At 34.6% G+C, this 18,803-nt stretch overlaps 1 protein-coding gene across 4 annotated transcripts; it reads right to left on the bottom strand.

The window, feature by feature from the left end:
- Positions 1–1,074: 1,074 nt before the first annotated feature.
- LOC122303296 (probable protein S-acyltransferase 19) lies at positions 1,075–15,915 on the bottom strand. Of its 4 annotated transcripts, none has more exons than XM_043115009.1 (10): positions 15,663–15,915; positions 15,196–15,308; positions 13,633–13,746; positions 7,216–7,544; positions 4,834–4,902; positions 4,652–4,723; positions 4,447–4,575; positions 4,267–4,347; positions 3,827–4,027; positions 1,075–2,381 (listed from the first exon to the last, which is right to left on the bottom strand). In XM_043115009.1, the coding sequence occupies exons 2-10, from the start codon at positions 15,221–15,223 to the stop codon at positions 1,299–1,301; spliced, it is 2,106 nt and encodes a 701-aa protein (XP_042970943.1). In that variant the 5' UTR covers positions 15,224–15,308; positions 15,663–15,915; the 3' UTR covers positions 1,075–1,298. The 4 variants fall into 4 exon arrangements, with proteins under 4 accessions (XP_042970943.1, XP_042970941.1, XP_042970942.1 ...); XM_043115007.1 differs by having other exon boundaries at positions 7,216–7,629; positions 15,663–15,914; XM_043115008.1 differs by having other exon boundaries at positions 15,196–15,915.
- Positions 15,916–18,803: the final 2,888 nt, after the last annotated feature.

Below are 18,803 nucleotides of genomic sequence, written 5' to 3'. Positions count from 1 at the left end.
CATTGGCCTCTCTGGAGATCCACTCAAGCACCCATACATTGCAGCGGTTGATTTCGCCAACCACTTCCATCCTTGGGGGTCAAGGTGTACCGGTGGCTGAAACGTTGCATTGCATGCACTTGTGATTGCGCTAAGGTCTGTTTGGACCCGAGATACTTAATTCTAAGTATCCTCTGCATTTTTGAAGAAGGAAACTTCTATGCTTCTGATCAGTGAGTCTCAACAAATGCTAACAAGTGAGTGAGCACTTCCATTACCGAAATTCCCATTAATAATAAAATCGTGTCATGGAGATGGGGGATGCCTTTGAATTTCCACAATGCTTCTTGCAAGCTTCCCAGCTCAAATTTCGTCTGAGTTTAACAATTTAGGTATAAAAGAAATGTTAGCAGGTAAGGATGTAACCAGGTCTATTTATTTTACTGTATATATCAACAGCTCTTCTTTGGTCATTGGCTTTTCATTTTACTCAAGAAAAAGTATAATTCTTTTTTCCACACCCCTTCATTTTTGTATGATGAGAGCGTAAGAATTCATACCTTTTCTATGATAATTATATATAGAAAAGAAAAAACTTTTTTTGAAAATGTGCATTCAATATTTGAAAAAAAAAAAATTACTTTCGAAGTTGTCAGAATTGTACATAAACTAACTAGTTATGAATGTGGGGTTAACTCCTAATTCTAGGTAACAGCAAATAACAGTCTTCAAGTCATTCAATAGTATCATGGAGTTTACCACGAAGCAATATTAGAGCTGTAAACAATGCAAATTCAAACAATACCAATACGAACCACCCAAAATTAGGGTTTTAGGGTTTAGGGCTCTAGGGTTTTAGGGTTAGGATTCTAAGATTTAAGGTTTAGGGTTTAGAAGATCGCAATTCCACCCAAAACAATGGACTAGATGATCGTGATGCAATTTTCAAAACTCGTCCAAGAAAGTTGACATACACAAAGGACTCTAGATGCTCTTTGGACAGAATATTTGGGGATTGTAGGAGTGTTTGCGTTCTCATTAACGAACTTCGCGTAAACCGATGCATAAAAGAAAACAAGCTTCACTAAAAGGCAATGATGCGAATTCAGAAGTTTGTATTCAAGAATTTGCTTCAAACATCTTGATACAATCATGTTTGCACAAACAGTTCCAATCAAAATGCGTTGGAGGGATCTCAGAGCAGCTCCTGACAGAAGTTTCCACAGTTTCACAGTCCATTCACTAGCCAACCCACCTTACTGGAAAAAAATTGCACGTACATTTTGTTAGAAATTCAATCATAGGCTTAAAGCTACTTACTATGAACCAGAGCCAGATGGGGGCTTATGCTCGAAACTTATTGGGACAAACACGGGAAGCTGGTTTGACGTTGAATCCCTTTTGAATCTAGACTCCCGAGATAAATTAAGGGCCAATCTCTCTTGGCACTCTCTAGAACCCAACATTCGTTCATTCTTCAAATTTTCCCTTACTGGTAAACTCAAAAGCGGACCACCAAAGAATATAGAATCTCCTGTGTACATCAGCTTTTCTGCTTGTGGAACTAGAGCCTTCGCTGCAGAAGATGAAGATTCTTGCAGTGGAAAAAAGGGTCTTCTGTTATAGATGCTTGTTTCTGCACTAGAACTTGGCAATCCTATTTGTGTGGATGATTTGTTTCTAGCTTCTGAAGCTGATACTGGAATTGACATGTATCTCCCAGCTTCTTCGTCCCAGACAACAGATGTCCTTTTAATATCTCTGAGAATAGAAGTAGCTGGAGCTGAAAGCAGTAAAGCATCAGTACTCCCCTTCTGCATGGTCTTTTCATCAGATCCCAAAGGATGGGACGTCGAGGTGTTGACATTGGGAAAAGATGCCTTGGATGTTAATGGAGGATCGTGAACTAAGTTTGGGAAAGAGCTAACTGCACTAAAACGACCCAAACCATGACCTTGAGGTAGAGGACTAAGGCTTACCGCTTCATGAACATGGCTTGGACTGCTGAAGCTGCTCACACTTTGAGTCCCTGTTTCATACTCATCCCGGCTACCTTGGCTTGGAGCAAAAGATTTCCTCAAGGAAGATAATCTCATATCATTCTTTATCTCTTTATTTGACCCCATTTCAGTGCTCACACTACTTATGATGCTCATGTTTCCACTGGATCTTAAATCTGGATCCTGTAAATGGCAGTCATCAACTGGCCGTAGAACAGAGGACGATGCCCTGGCTTTGGCTGCTGCTCTCATGGCTTCATTAGAATCTAACTTTGCAAGCTTCCAGGCACTGATACGGACAGGCCTTTTGGGTAACTTTGGTCCTCTTTCCACAATACCAGTTGCATCCGGATCTACAGTTGATGGAACCATTCCAGGCTCCAAGTGAGGCACAACTTCGTCCTATTGTATCCATGTTTAAAATAATTCAGGTCAGAAGTTTGTTTCTAGTTAGAAGCATGGAATAAAATTAAACCATAAAATATGAGTCCATTACATTCAGTTCTTGAACCCATTTTCACATGCATGGTCATAAAGCCACAGTACAAAGACTATATATGGTTGAAGGAAACATAGAACGATTGTTGTGAACAAAAAGCTATATATTAAAGGGAACTGTAAAAATATAAAGATCAATAGAAGAATTTCTTCATATAGCAACTAGAACGTTAAGAATACAAAGTGAGACACAATATTCTTTTTTATGTCCAAAGTGGGATCAGCATAATTTTTTTTTATACATAATTGGGAATTTTATTTATAAAGGATTATAAGGTAATACAAGAAAGTCATTGACATTTTAGTCCATTTAAGTCTTATCTCATCAGCCAAAAGAAACGGTGTTAAAGAAATAACTCTAATGGGAGGTTTGGATAGTGAGTTAAGTTGAGTTGAAATGAGATGAGTTGAAAGTTAAATAAAATATTGCTAGAATTAAATTTTTTAGTATTATTTTTGTTTTAAGATTTGAAAAAGTTGAAGTGTTTATTATATTTTGTTTGAAAGTTTGGAAAAGTTGTAATGATTAAATAAGATGAGTTCAACACCTAAATTTCATCTGTTGTCCAGTCACCATAAATGGGATTAATATAATATAAGAGAGCATTTCTTAGCTTACACTTAAACTTCTTTCAACAATATGAATAATGTACCCAATCAACTTGGATGATAAAAAAAGTATAGTTTGACATTTATCAAATCAAGTATTTAAAATTCATGAAAATTTCCTCTTAACAATTCTTGTTCATGGTAACTAGAACTTCTCATAGAGAAATAACTGGTTGGGTGGCCTGTGCCTGGAAAGCAAGATATTCGGGGATCATGTAGATAAACTTGTTTTTTCCAATGGTAAAATAAGAATTTATTAATATGGGACCATGTAGATAAACATGTACAGTTGGGATAATGCCTTGCTAGTATCTTTTCCGGTGTACGTCTTGTATCTGGGTCACATCCCCTCAAAAATCTCAATAAAGTTGGAGGGGGAGAGAGAAAGAGAGAGAGAGATTGGTTGGTAAGGGTAAGGTTTGGGGGGAGGGGGTTCCTTTCCACGTTGGCACTTCCATATAAGTTATATAATCAGGAAAGTAATTATTTTCCTTTTCCTATTCTTGTTTTCTTTTTTACTTTTCCCTGTTAGATTAGATGATATCCAGCTGGGCTGGGCAATCAAACAGCTCCACCCATGACGGGTAATTCATCATTTGGTGTATGGATAATGAGTAGAAGAATTCCTTTAGTTTAACAAGAATAAAACAAAAATGAATAAATAAATAAAAAACCAAATGTCGTGTGGTGTAGGGATGATGAGTAGAAGGGCTAAAAAAAATAACGTCAATAGTAAATACCTGATAGTCCACAAATACCCTAGGAGGGGTACACCAAGCCCCCTTGTATTGGGGACCCAGGGAACTTCCGCCGCTCAAACCAGTAGTAGCAGACCCTGATGGGGAATACATTATATTTGCCAGCCCCTCATCAATAGACACCCCTCCCTGTGGCTCACTCATGGCTCTCATTGCCATAACAAACTCATAGGTTGTAATACCCTAATTCAATGGGGAAAAGAAAAGGAATCATGAGAACATTTATGTAGCTATAGATATTGCCTCTCTGACCCAATATTTGCCTATGCTCTCTTTTCTAAACTAGGTTAATAGCCAAAGTAGAAGATAATTTACAACTAACAGTCCAACCCAAATATTAACAACTCTACCACCAAGTTTTCTATGGCAGACCAGAGAATCATGGAAAAAAACATAATACAAAAAGGTTCTTGGCCACTAACCTTTCTAATTAAAAGAATGTGAAAGAAGAACAATTCACCCAAAGGTATACATGCCAGCATGGAAACTACAGTACATACAGCCTGCATAAATGAGATCCAGTGTTAGCATGCGTATTCTTGTGTAAATGATATATTCAAACAAAAAATTAGGCTTGGTACAGAGCATATTCAATAGTGTACCACAACTGTTGCCAAGGGGGGACGAGTGAAACCATTTCCAAGCCGATCAATGATTTCAGCCTCCATGCTTTTCTTGTGAACAAAGCAAAGCACTAGAACAGCAGTACCAACTCCAGCTTCAATAACAAGCTGAACCACAGAAAGGAGTCATGAGCAACTGAAAAAAAATGTCTTCTCTCCACATGGTTGATAATGCAATACATACCCAAAGAAGACTAATGGCCATGAGAGCAATAAAAGTTGCATAATTTTTGTGCCCCACACAATTGTTAAGCCACTGCAGCCATGTAGTATAAAGAGGTTAGTCTCAAAAGAAAAAAAGAAATGCCTAGATTAGAATTTTGAGACATGATTGTAAGAAGCACTAGGAGCAATATGAAGCTACACCCGGCAGTGGTGATCAAAACCATCCACACATTTATCGCAACTTCTACAGTGTTTGCTAAACTTGCGAACCTGCAACATGAAAAGCATACCTAATTAATAAACAAAACCAGATTACTAATATTATTCTAAGGCCCCAAGCAGACAGCCAATTTCTGGAGAAATGGCCATGTGCATGTCATGTATTTACCCTGACCAGAAACCAAGAGGTTGGATGTATATTAAGGAGACACTATCAGCTCAAAAGACTTTCCACAGATGTAAGACCCTTAGGTATCACACAAGAAAGAAAGACTGGCACATATATTAGAGACAAAACAAACCAGACTTCAGAATATAGGAAAACTAACAGGTTTAAGGAACAATTTTTATATCAGGAAACATGGTGACCTATAATCTGCTGAAAAGGTTACCAATCCATGGAAAAATTGAATCATGAGTGCTGATATGTTTACAGGGACGGTTTCATTACCATTGAAACACAACACCCGTTGAGGAGAAAGAGCAACACAAATAATGGCAATAATAGTATTAGAAAAACAGAGCGTATCATAAATCTGCCCAAAGTTAGTGAACAAAACAAACTTTGAAGAGAGTACAAAGTTTTAAAATAGGGATTGAGGAGAACTAAGCACCCGCTATTCCATGAGGGGAGGTATTTGATTCCCATCTCCATGTACATGTTTACGTCTGAAGCCTATGAAATGCCCATAACTGGATCTAAGAAATTATCAAGGGACTGATGAAGATGCAGTAGTATCTTCTACACGCCCTGGCCAAAATGATATTAAAGTTTACTGAAGATGACGTAACCTACTCCACTGCAACCAACTGTTCCCAAAGCGTTTACTTTCCATACTGTCATCATAGACTGTCAACCCAGAAGACACTCTATGCACATTCTTCAAATCCTCCAAGTAGAAGGAAACTTTCTGCCAATACATACAAGTCCATGCATTATAGGCTTTTGCAATTTATTTGTTCATATCGAAAGGAAAAGTTTGATCATATATGATCAAATATCAATCTATCAGATGACTACATAAGAAGGTTTGGCCATGTTCTTCAAATTCATAACATTGAGTGAGATGCAAATTTGAACTATCAGACCTTGTTGATGAGGCAGTGCCTGTAACTAAAACCTAAACTTACAGAAGTCCAAAATCACGGAGAGCAGACCAGAAAGACAGTTTCAACTCAGGAAGAGTGATCTCGATGCCATTGAAAGTTTTAGAATTTCTCCCCCCACAATCTCTGCATGGGACATAAACCCAATGCATTTGACATCAAAACAACACCAATTTCACCACATTTGGGGCATGCACCAAGCACCAAATATAAACCAAATCTTCTCTCATAAATGATAGCTGGGTGTAGGTTCAATGTGCAGTTTACACTTTGGCCGTAAATCTGACATGAGAATCGTGAGTGTGACAGGGTGACTAGCAAGGATGTATGAAAACGCAGTGGTAGGCAAGCTAGATGCAGTATGATGGTGGAATTGGAGTTCATGTGCAGGTTATGTTGAGTGGCTATCACCTATATTACTCAAGACTCCCCATATCAATATCTAGTTCCTAGTGGTTGCTAGGTGTTTTCCGTGTATACTTCCTGTGGACTTGGGCTATGCCTATTGTTCTTTCAATAAAAATTTTATTCTTTTCTTTTATCAATAAAAAATAAACTTTATTAATGAGAATAGGCATAACCCAAGTACATGGGACATATACAAGAGAACACCTATGCGTGATTGTCTAAAAATACAAGGAAATCATGAATGCTCATACCATCAAAGTCTATTACAATCGACCAATGGAATGAAGTATTAAGAAAAAAACATTCTAAGCTTGTCCATTCATGATCATTGAAACTCCTTTCATCTCTCTCCCTCCATATGCACTACGAAAGACAAATCAGGACCATCTTCAACATAGCTACAATTTGAGGATTAGCTTGGATGTCTCTCCAACTTGCTAGCAAATCGAACACCCTTCTCGGCATCACCCAAAGTAGCCCCACTCTAGCAAAATCAATCCATATGCTCATGGCCACTTCACAACATAAGTGGTCAATGGACTCCCCACTTTTTTGCACATATGACACCGGTCCATCACAGTGATTCAGCTTTTCCATACACAACACCACCACATACAACGCCAAGATTAAAATTTTATTCTTACTTAACAAAAAAACAAAAAAAAAAAGACTCCCTGTATGATATGAATGTAAATATTTTTTGGTGAGCATATAATTATAGAGATGGCATATGACTTTGCAGCATTGTTGTCAAACAAGAAATTAAAGGATAATATGCGGAACTAAAATTGCTAGGAGTAACCAACATTGAACTTAACAATCTATATCATACTTGTCATTATTCTGTACCTCAGCATTGCACAATGTGCAGAACAAAGCATCTTCACCAGTTCCCTGCTCCTCGGCTGCCCCTTCCTGTTTGCGGCAATCTTCATGTACAAATAATGCACAGAAGAATCCTTCAATTTTAGAACAGGAATTTCTGCTTGTTGATTCCAGGGGTATATTCACTTCCCGAATTTCATTTATAGAACCTTTCTTACTAGAGTTAGCCCCAGCAATAGAACTTCTGGAAGCTGATGATGGAGATGAAAGATTCTCCCTGCTTGCAATTTCATCAAATTTTCTAGATAGGTCTTTCACAGATAACTGGTTATTTGTATTGAGTTTATTTGTCACTGCAGGATCAAATGTAGACATAATGCCAGGATCTGCTGGGTTAATTGCAGTACAACGTACATAAAGAATGAAAACAAGGAGTGCCTGTGATCACATGACAAGTGGAATTAAATTAGACATGAGTGTGATAATTATTGGAAGAAAATGAAACTAGGAAAACTTTCATGCCAATATATCATGTTTGAGATAATGCAACATATGAAGTACACGAGATATGCAGAGTGAAGCTCTATACTTTCAATCAGAAGGAAAGAAAAAGTGTTCTGTTAAATTTTTCAAGTACTCAAAAATCGTTGAAACCAAAGGATACACCCAAGTTCACAAGAAATATACAAGAGAAACCACCTAAAAGTCAGGGAAAGAAAAAACTCCAAATAATGCAGAATGCAACGAGTCAATTCGGTCCATTTTATTTAGTTTTTTTTTTTTAATTATTGAATTTCAATAAAACTAATATGCGTTTATTTCATTTTCATGACTTAAGCGTAAATTTTTATACTTCAACAAATTGGCATTGACCTAGGGTTCATGATTTAGGAATCTATTAACCTCAGAATTCAAGGAGTTCTATTTGTATAGGAGTTATATTTGAAATTTTCTCTGTAGGTGTTTATTTGAAATAAAATTCCTAATTGTATTAGGACATCAATGAGTCTATTTAAGCATTTTTATAGACCAATGGAAACATTTCTTTGATAAGAACCAATGGAGACATATTTTAATAAAATAAAATTATGAGAAAATGATATTTTTCTCTCCCTCCCCCTTTTCTCATTCTCTTCTTCCCCTTTCTTCTTTCTGTCTGTTCCCTCTTTGGCATCTTCTTGTTCCCTTCATTCGTTTCCTGATCCGTAAGTAAGAATTTTATGGATGAAAAAAAGTAGGCATAGCCCAAGTACATGATACGTCGGTAACATATACAAGAACAAAACCTATGCATGATTGTCTAGAGATACAAGAAAGTCATGAATATTCATGCCCTTAAAAATCTATTACAATGTTCCCTACTAGTTCTCTACTTTTCTTTCTTAGCTTCTTTTTTCCCTCTTTTCTTAGTATCCTTGTAACAGCCCGCTAGAAATTCAATTGTGGAATTTCTTTTGACCTTAAGAACCTCGTGAAAATTCCGTAAGTTTACACGAATCGACTAATCGCATAGGTTTTAGCCTGTCAACATAGTTAGTGTTATCACTCACTATGGTGCCAGAAATGCGATTTTAATTATTTGAGATAGTTAGAAGTGTCAGAATACATTATAGTCTACACCACTAGGCTTAATTGAATATTTAGGATTTTTCAGTACTAAGTTTATTACGTTTATTTTTGCAGTGAATAGTAATCTCGGTAAACGTACTAAATGCAGTGTTTTCAAAATCACAGTGTGAAATGTCCAAATTAGGTTAGCGAAATTTTATTTGGATACTTGGCAAGATCTTAACCACACATAATGAATAGTATTAGATACTTAGCACAAAGAGAAACCATTAGATGGAATTGTGAAGGAAATCAAGGTGTGAGATCATGACACCTAAGCAAAATACACATTTGGAAAATATCTTAAGAACATAGATTTAAAATACACATGGAAAGATTTTAACCACCTTACTCTTCCAAGTCTACTCCACATTTAGAAAATATTTTGAACTAATTTTGTGGATATTATTGGGTAAAAATATATTGAGTTGATTTTTGTAGATATTATTAGGTAAGAGAGTCCTACACTCCACTCTCACTCCGGTAAGAGAGTCCTACACTTAACTCTCACTTCGGGTAAGAGAGTCCTACACTTAACTCTCACTCCAGCCTCATCTCTTCCATATCTTATCCACAAATATCTCCAGCCATCCCTCCCCACGAAATTATCTTCATTTATGCTTTCCATTGAAAGAATACCAAACACTCTCTCTCGGACAGCTTTTAGGAGTTCTTTTGCACACCCATTTCGAAGCTTTTGTAAGTGTTTTATCATAAAGTCTCCTTCATATAAGTTGTTCCTTTTTTAGTCTAGTTTCCGTAGATGTATTTTTCGTATCATTCCATGGTCATTTGGTCGGTCAAAAGTATTTTTAACCATAGAAAGGTCATTCTGGGCGTGAATCTGGAGAGTATGTTATAGTTTGGAGTTTTTGACTAAGCTAATGGATAGATATTGGTCCGAAATTTTTATGGAGTATTGTTAACATGTATATATGACTATTGGTTGAGGAGTTTTGCATGATTAAAGGTTTTGATGAAAGATTTTCTTAGATTTAGAAACTTAGAAACTGGAATAGGAAAAACAGTTTCTGTTTTGAGAAAGTTTAACTCTTTGGTGGTCTAAACCTATTCTAATGACTTTGATAATTTTATTGGAGGATCCTAAACATCTTATATACATGTTATATTATTATTTTGAAGATATTTGATGTTAGTTTCAAAGATATGAAATTTTATGCAAAGAGATATTCAGATAAGCCAAAGTGTGGATATTCTTGGCTAAATTTATGTTTTGATTAATTTCTAACCATGTGATCTTGAATTAGAAGCTTGTATATGTTTTAGGACATCTTTTTAAACCATGTAATGGTTTGGTTTGAAGATCATATATTTATAAGTCATAGATCAAGAGATTTATCAAAACTAGTTGAGGAAAAAGTTTCTGTTTTTGGACTAAGTGTAAAACCAAAAACTCCAAATTTTATTTTGTGATTTTGGTGACTTTAGTTTGATGATTTAAAGCATGGTTGATGTTAGGATGATATTATGAATATGTTAGAAGTAAGATTTGATTTTTGAAATTCTTGGAGATGTTTTGATTTAAGGTCAAAACTTGTGATTCAAGTGCTTGGATCTTTTTACAAAAAAGTTTGGTGTTGATTATTAGCTTTTTCTAAATGGATGTTTTAAGTATGGTTTTGAACTTAGAATTGGAAGATGTTTGTTGCAAAATTTTGGTTTAAGCATGAGTTTTGAAGTTGGAAGGAATTGCAACAAAAATAAAGGGAAATGGCCTATGGATGTTTCAACCATAGTGTGTTCTTCATAGTTGTGTTTTGTTTTAAATTTTTCTGAGTTGATATTTAAGTTTAGGATAAAATTTACATGAGGCATGTAAATTTTAGAAACTTTTAGAGTTAGTATGCAAAATCCTTAAGTTATGGGTAAAACGGTCATTTTTCCACATGTAGAGAGTAAAATGAAAATTTTACTCTTTAAGTTAGTATTTTTCATATTTCAAATTATTAGTGATTTAGTTCTAACTTTTAGAATTACTAATTACAGTTCCTCGTGATCGCACTTGAAGTTTTATAAGAAACGCGGAGATCGAGGTAAGTTAGCTTTTAACTTACTAGCAGTCTACTGTGTATGTGTGCTAAGTAAAAGAACTACAGTGTATGTATGTATGTTATCATATGTGTCATGCCATGTCAAGTTATCATGTAATTGTCTATTATACAAAATTTATTCTGTCATCAATTTTTATCTTACATAATATATTCTATTATGTATTACTGTACATTACAAGTATGTCATGCTAAGTATGTCATCTATTACATGTAAGTCAAGTCATGTAATATTCACTGTTGCAAGTATGTCATGTTAAATATGTTGTCTATTATATGTTATGCCATGTTACGAAATGTTTCTATATCAAGTTGGTCATGTATTCTAAGTTATGTTCAAGTCACGTTATGTTACGTCAGGACTTCAGTCCTTTCGTATTCCAGTCACATTTCATCTTGAGTACATTATGATGTGTAGAATACATGGGGCCACAACAACTGTGGAGTATGTATTTAACTACAATTGTGATGCGTAAAATACATGGGGCCACAACAACTATGGAGTATGTATTTTTCATGTTAAGTCAAGTTTGTGTAGAATACATGGGGCCACAACAACTGTGGAGTATGTATTTTTAAATGTTAAGTCAAATTTGTGTAGAATACATGTGGCCACAACAACTGTGGAGTATGTATTTAACTACAATTGTGATGCGTAAAATACATGGGGCCACAACAACTGTGGAGTATGTATTTTTCATGTTAAGTCAAGTTTGTGTAGAATACATGGGGCCACAACAACTGTGGAGTATGTATTTTTAATGTTAAGTCAAGTTTGTGTAGAATACATGGGGCCACAACAACTGTGGAGTATGTATTTTTCATGTTAATTCAAGTTTCAGAGCAAGTTCATGCTAAGTCAAGTTCAGTTCATGTTTCAATTTAAGTTATGTCAATTATGCTATGTTGTACGCCAAGTTATGCTTTAATTATTTATGAATTTGATTATGCATTTATGCTTTTACTGTCATCCATGCATCATTAGTCTGTGTGAAAGTTTTTTTGTTAACTTGCTGAGATTTGTAATCAAATCTCACTGTGGTAGTCCCAACTACCATTCCTCCCGAATGGTAGATCTTGTTACAGGACCTGAAGGAGGATCAGGAGCTGACCAACTAGACACAGTCGACTGAACGACGGTGCGTCGTTAATGTTAATATAGTAGTTAAACTACTACTTGTACGATGAAGTTGCATCTCCAGTACTTTTGGATCATAACTATTTTGGAATAGTGCTGTGATCTTAGTTATTCAATGAATCTTTATGTATGAAGTATGTTTTAAGTATTGGGATATTTTCAGTTTGGCGCATAGTATTGCTAAAGAAAAAAATTATCCGCTGCGAATATTGCATAATGTTAGATGCATGTTAGGATTATTGCATCTTATATGTCATGAACGGGGGCAGGTAACCTTGTGTTGCATGTCTCGACGCTTCAAATGTCCGTCTGATCCCAAACGGAATTTGGGGGCGTCACAATCCTTCTCTTCAATTTTCCCTAATTCTGCTGCAATTTAAATTTTTGGGAGTAATTTTTCCTACATCACCAAGATTACTGAAAGCCTCTATCATTAAGGTCTGGTCTAGTTATCAACAAAGGACAGATTTTGAAATATCTGTTCACGGATTTTGTGGTAGGCTAAAGCCAGAATATGTACAGATGTCTGTTCATGGAGTTATCATTATAGTACAGATGTCTTTCAGGTTTGTATAAAGAATTAGGCTTGAAAAGGATAGCATTAAAGGTAAAGAGGACTATTTATTTAAGGCAAATCGTTTGCATGTGTATTTCTGGTAGCAACAGACTAGAAGTTTTAAATCTATAGGTTTGGAAGGATGTGAAACATAGAGAGAAATCTATAATTTTTAGGGTTTCAAAAGGTGTGAGAGAAGGGATATGGTTTGGGGTTGAAAAGGTAGAAATAAAAAGGAAGATGATGGTTGCAATAAACTTGGTATGAAAAGTTCCCAAGATAAAGAGAAGAAAAGTGGAAGAAAAAGACCACAATAGGGCACGGATACATTTTGTAACTCTAAGTACTCAATTATTATTATTCATCTATTTTTTTATAAGTAACTCTTATTATTCATCTTTGAATTCATAAAGCATATTTATATACACTGGTTGACTATTACTTGGTATGAAAAGTTCCCAAGAGAAAGAGAAGAAAAGAGGAAGAAAAACACCACACGCATACATCTTGTAACTCAAAGTACTCAATTCTTATTATTCATCTTCGAATTCATAAAGCATAATTATACACACTAGTTGACTGTTACTTCACCTAATAAGCTAGGACTCCTATTTAACTAAGAATCAAAAGATATCAAAAAGTTTATAAAAACTCCTCAACGCCCTTAGAAGTAGAATAACCTTAGACCAAGCACAAATTATGTGTGGGAATTTTCCGAAATTCAAGATCTAATCCATAATGTAAAAATGCTATTGACCGATAAACCGATGACTTGATTTATAAAATTCTTTTAACCCTAAGACACTTAGTTTTGAAAGTATATGGACCTTGCTTGAATTGGGCATCACATGATGGCTTCACATACAAAAAGGTCTTAAGCTGCCAAAACTGAAACCACTATAAAGGCAGCAACTTGACTTTTCTTCCATGGCTGTGTTACTCATCCAATTAGAATATGCATCTTAGAAAATAGTATAATGAAACTTTTCATAAGGAGAGGAAGGTAGGGTGCACGGAGAAAGGGAAGGAAGAAAAAGCTTTAACATATAGAATCAAACGAAATCACATACCACTGGAGAGTAAGTGGCAACCAGAATGTACTCCCATGTACGGCCTCCAAGGAAAGGAGCGAAGAAAGCATAGAATGCGACCACTAACAGGCAGAATACAGTAATTGCAACAACCTATCCAAGTAAGAACCAAATGATCAAAACATTTTTTGTACATGCGATAATAAGATATGGGTAGCTAAAGAGAAAAGGATTTAAATTAAACATCAACCGTTCAACAGGGAACCATTACCAAAGTCTAAACATTAATACAAGAAATAATGCAATGATACAACACATCCTAAAAAGAAAAAAGGAAAAAAAAAAAAAAACTGACAATTTGTTTATAGTAATAGCTCAATTGATAAAATAATAACAACTGTGGGCATGTACTAACAAAAAACAAAGATTCAGGGTCCCAACTCAACACTTCCTAGCAAACCGTCGTAAGCTTCTTTTCCACGGTTTCCTCCCTCAAAAATCCCTTTTTTGTTTTTGGGTTTTGATAAGTTCCTCAATAATACAATTCACAGGTTAGACTTGGGTAGTAATGTAACGAGAGAATATTGGTCCATAAAATTGTCAAATGACAAAGGTCACGGGAAAATAATGAGCAAAAATGTTAGTAGCATGCTGTAACGTCCCAATAGAAGGCCCAAATCGCATGGCTAATACTCCAAAAGGACTAGTCAATGATACAATTGGAGTCCCATTGAAACGTTATAAAGAGCAAGAACTTCTCATTCCCAAACAATGTGGAATCCCGTATACCACATACCCTTACCTTTATCATTGGGGTGTTACACATGCCTAAAGGTGCTGGCTTGACCCTGTTCTAGGAAATAGGCAGACCTAATGGCTAAAGCGGCCAATTGACATCCTCTACCCAGCTTCTAGCCCAATGGTGCTCTCAATACCACATGAAATTTTTTAGCTATATCTGATACTATAGGCTTCGGCACATTTGGGGAATTGATTAAGATTAAATGTTTTTGAAAAAAAGATATACTTCTCGTTCATTATCTTACTTTATATCCTAAAAGCATTTTCCTAAAGGTAAATTACCTCTTGGATAACAGAAATAGAAATTGGCTGACAAGAAATAGTGAACAGTGGATAACAAACAATTGAAAAAATACACAACGGACCAAGCCTACACAGGACTAAACGATAAACCCAAAAAGAAACAAAAAACTGTAACAGAAAGGTTCTCCAGATTAGAGTTTACTTCCTTCACTCTGGGAAATAAAATAGCTCGTAATTGATCTAGAAAGCTTGCCACGAAACCACAAAGTACATACCCGCAGAATATCAGAGAACAATACTGGGCAAAGAAATGCACCATTTACATACTTTTCAAAAAAAAAAAGAAATGCACCGTTTACATTATTTCAGCAATAAAAAACTCACGAAAAAAGTCAGACCCACATGCCAAAAAATTGAGTATATTCCATTATCTGGCATTTCGGGGAAAAACCCACATCAAGAAATTAGTGGTTCAACAAACCCTAATCGAGAAAAGAAGAGTGATACAAAGAAATAAGCACGCTAAGTGATTTAAACAGAGTTGCTAAATGCGGATACCTGAAATGTGTGAGCAGGGAGTTGCCATCCGTGTTTTCTCACCATAACTGCCCCAATTTAGACCCAAAAACACCCACCCTACGAAGGAACCAAAGCACTAAACGCCTACCCACCTAGAGACATCAGCACAAAACGGAAAGAATAAAGTTTTGGAAGATAGAAGAGAAAATGTGTTTACTTCTTTGCATCCCAAACATACGAAAAACAATCAACTCCTTTTCAAGAAAACCCAACAAAAATGATCATCCATTTTTATATTATGGTAGCCATTACTCAATCAGTCTCAGAAAACAAATTTGTAGTGGACTGTGGAAGAATAATGTCATGGAAGAAGTTCAATCGGTCCAGAGAGAGAAAGAGGGAGAGGGCCCGGGGGACTGACGAAGCGGAAAGAGGAAAAAAAAAAATTAGTGGAAGTTGGTAACGTAAAGAAAACAAAATTCGACGGAAAATGAAAACCCATTTACCGTTGAAGGAGTTAAACCAGTCCAAATATTGATTAAAAAAAACAAGAAGAAGAAAAACAGTCCTCAGAGAGAGAGAGAGAGAGGAACACAAAAGCGTATAAGCGTTGACACGCTGACAACTTTGACAGATCAGTGTAAATACAGGTGAATTTATGTCCATTGTTGTGATGAAGTAATGAGTGGCAAGATGATGAGCATGGGTTGTGTGTGGACTGTCGAGCATTGTGTATGCTTTTTGGTGGAAAAGAAGGTGCCATCAATTAAAGTTGCTATCTTCTCTTGTGGTCCTGTTTTTGGTCTTTAGGCTATATATAAGCTATGAAAGCTATGATCCATTGTTTTTATTCTCTTTATTTGTTGTCCATACATACAGCAGAAAAGGGCCAATGGAATTTCCTTTTTGTGTTTTGTGTTTGGACTTTTCTTTACTATTTGTTATTTTGCTTCGTGGTTTTTGTCCGCAGTCATTCTTTCCTTCATTTCTCGAGCAAATGGCAAATACAAAAGGAAGTAAAAGGAACGGAGATAGCATGCATGCATGCACGCACATCAATAACTAAACAAGATAGCAAAATGGAGAAGAGATTGCGAAGAACGATACTCGAAAAGTGTTGTGGAGAGATGATGCCCAACAAGTTTATGCTAGAAATTGTTTTTGATGATTGGCCGACCAACTTGCGTGGAGTCCCAAAACAAGAGATGATTGCCTCAACTCGACATCCTTTGTGTGGCCTTGTTGGGTGTTGAACATGGAAAGCAAGCTGAAGGAAATGGAATCATTGAAGGTCATAGGTCCACCTATATTTCCTTTGATCCCAATTCTATAGAGATTTTAACTAGCTAGGGTTGAGATCCAATTTTGCCGGAATTAGTATCTAGAAAATCCAACTCTGACTCCAAATTCAAATATGGGATCCAATTCTAATTCTAGCCTACCTAGAATCCAATCTGACTTCATTAAAATGGATCAAAGTCAATGTAGAGTCAAAAAAAAAAAAAAATTCCCCACATATAGCCCATATTTTTAAACTCACATTGAGCTCCATATTTAGCCAATTTTTCAATGAGACTTTACATATTAATAAATCATTTTTTTTATTTTTTTTATTTTATTTTTGTAGTCTTTCAAGTTTCAAGCTTACTAAAAATATTAAAAAATCGATTTTAGATATGCAAAAACAAAAAATATAACTAAAAATATTTCATATGCTATGTAAATCTGAAAAATAAAAAATAAATTTAAATATATAGTAAGTCATTTTGTTTAAACCCTAGTTTTTTTATTACAAAAAACACATTTTTGTATTTTTTTTAAACACTAAATTTAATTTTTAGTATTCAATTATTGATAATTAACAATTACTAATTTATTAGCATTGAGTTATGTGAAGTTTATAAATTTTAACTATTAACAATTGCTCTATATATACAATTACACACCATCATTTTTCTAATTACATACTACTATATTAGAATATAAATAATAGATTGATAGTCTTAGACAATATATATAAATATATATATATATATATATATTTATATATATTATACATAGTACATGACTCACTATTAGCTAGTCAACTTTCATCTACCCTAACATATGATACGTAGTGTGTACATATACTAGATTATTAGTCTATTATTAATATTAGTATTTAATAATTATCACATATAAGTAGAGTATTCAATATAACTATATAAGTTATATACTTTTAATATGAGTATATATAATCACTATATAAATAATACATATTTTATAATTTATTTATATTAATTTCAAAGTCAGAGGTATAAGTCGAATGCAGATTTTAGAGCAGATTCAGAGTATCAAATTGGATGTTAGAGTCAGAATCGGAGTCGAGGCCAGTCAGGAATCAAGTTTGACTCCGACTTGATTGATACTTAAAACTCCGACGGTAAGAAATCAGTGTCAAATAATCAGATTTTTACACTATCATAAATTTAACTTTTGTCATTTTCTCATACGAGTATGATAATGAAGCTAGCAGTAAAAGGGGTTGCCTTGAAGCAAACTTCTTGATTTGAAAATGCCAATTGGGCTGCCTATTAAAACTTTATAAGAATAGAAAATGAGATGGTATAAATTTAGAAAATCAATGTTGAATCCAATTTTATCTTTAAATTACCAAATATAACTTCGAGTATCAAAAATAAAATAAAAATATTTATTTATTTATTGGACATGGAGCCAAATAGGCATAAGAAGATGAACACCTCTAAAGCGAAGATTTTCATCAATCATCAAACTTGGGACTAAATTAGGGTTGTCACATGTGGATAACAACGAAAGGCAAGTAATAACTTGGTCTCTCCCAAGACATGATTGCACGCACTTGCATCTCAATTTAACACCCCAAGTAGGAAAATGATTCGCCTCAATACTTTACAAAAAATGGGAATGCCCCTTTTGACACAAAAGTAAGTTATTTTCAATAGAGAAATTCTATTTACAGTCTTTACTTAAGGATTGTATGTGTAGATCTTTTATTAAATGAGAAAAAAATCATTTTAAAATGAATATTTTTATAATTTTAAAAATAAAATTACTTAAACATGTATTACAGTCTCCAAATAAAGACTATATATAATATTGCTATTTTCGATACGTTAATCATCCATATATTTATTTGGAAACACAATCACTGACCAATGGTTGTATAGGACGAGACATTTATTTCTCACAAAGAATATTTAAGTATTTAACATTAGAATTTCCATGTTCTAACCCTGTTGTAAAAAAACAAAATCATCGAATAATAAATATTTAAAGAATAATAAATATTTTGCTTTAAATTATTATCATTTAGTTTCTCTTTCAAATTATGAAACATAACTATCACGATTCACAACATATTAAACTTCGTGCTAAACTAATAAATAACCAAGATTTTATTTAAGTGGGTGTGTAGAGCACACTTAGTAGAGTGTTTATATATATCATAATTTGATTTGAAAATTCAATTTTAAAATTTTAATCTTATAAATTAAATTTAATCATTAAAATGATATAGATGTGGAAGTGGCTTAATACCCCCCAAGGCTTGTCGAGTCATATCCTGGGTTGAACTACAACTCAGCCCAATAGCCCAATTAACCAAGAGCCTAGTCCATCCCAAGTAC

This window comes from Carya illinoinensis, chromosome 3 (genome assembly GCF_018687715.1).
Source record: "Carya illinoinensis cultivar Pawnee chromosome 3, C.illinoinensisPawnee_v1, whole genome shotgun sequence".
Classification (NCBI taxonomy): domain Eukaryota; kingdom Viridiplantae; phylum Streptophyta; class Magnoliopsida; order Fagales; family Juglandaceae; genus Carya; species Carya illinoinensis.
Note: the sequence above shows the minus strand (reverse complement) of the source record. Positions and strands in the feature narration are given on the sequence as shown.

Coding starts and splice junctions, on each gene's coding strand:
- LOC122303296 (XM_043115006.1), bottom strand. CDS start 15,240: ATGGTGAGAAAACACGGATGGCAACTCCCTGCTCACACATTTCAG. Junction 13,747..15,195: donor TCCCTGCTCACACATTTCAG/GTATCCGCATTT, acceptor TTACTTGGATAG/GTTGTTGCAATTACTGTATT. Junction 4,576..4,651: donor TGGCCATTAGTCTTCTTTGG/GTATGTATTGCA, acceptor TCTGTGGTTCAG/CTTGTTATTGAAGCTGGAGT.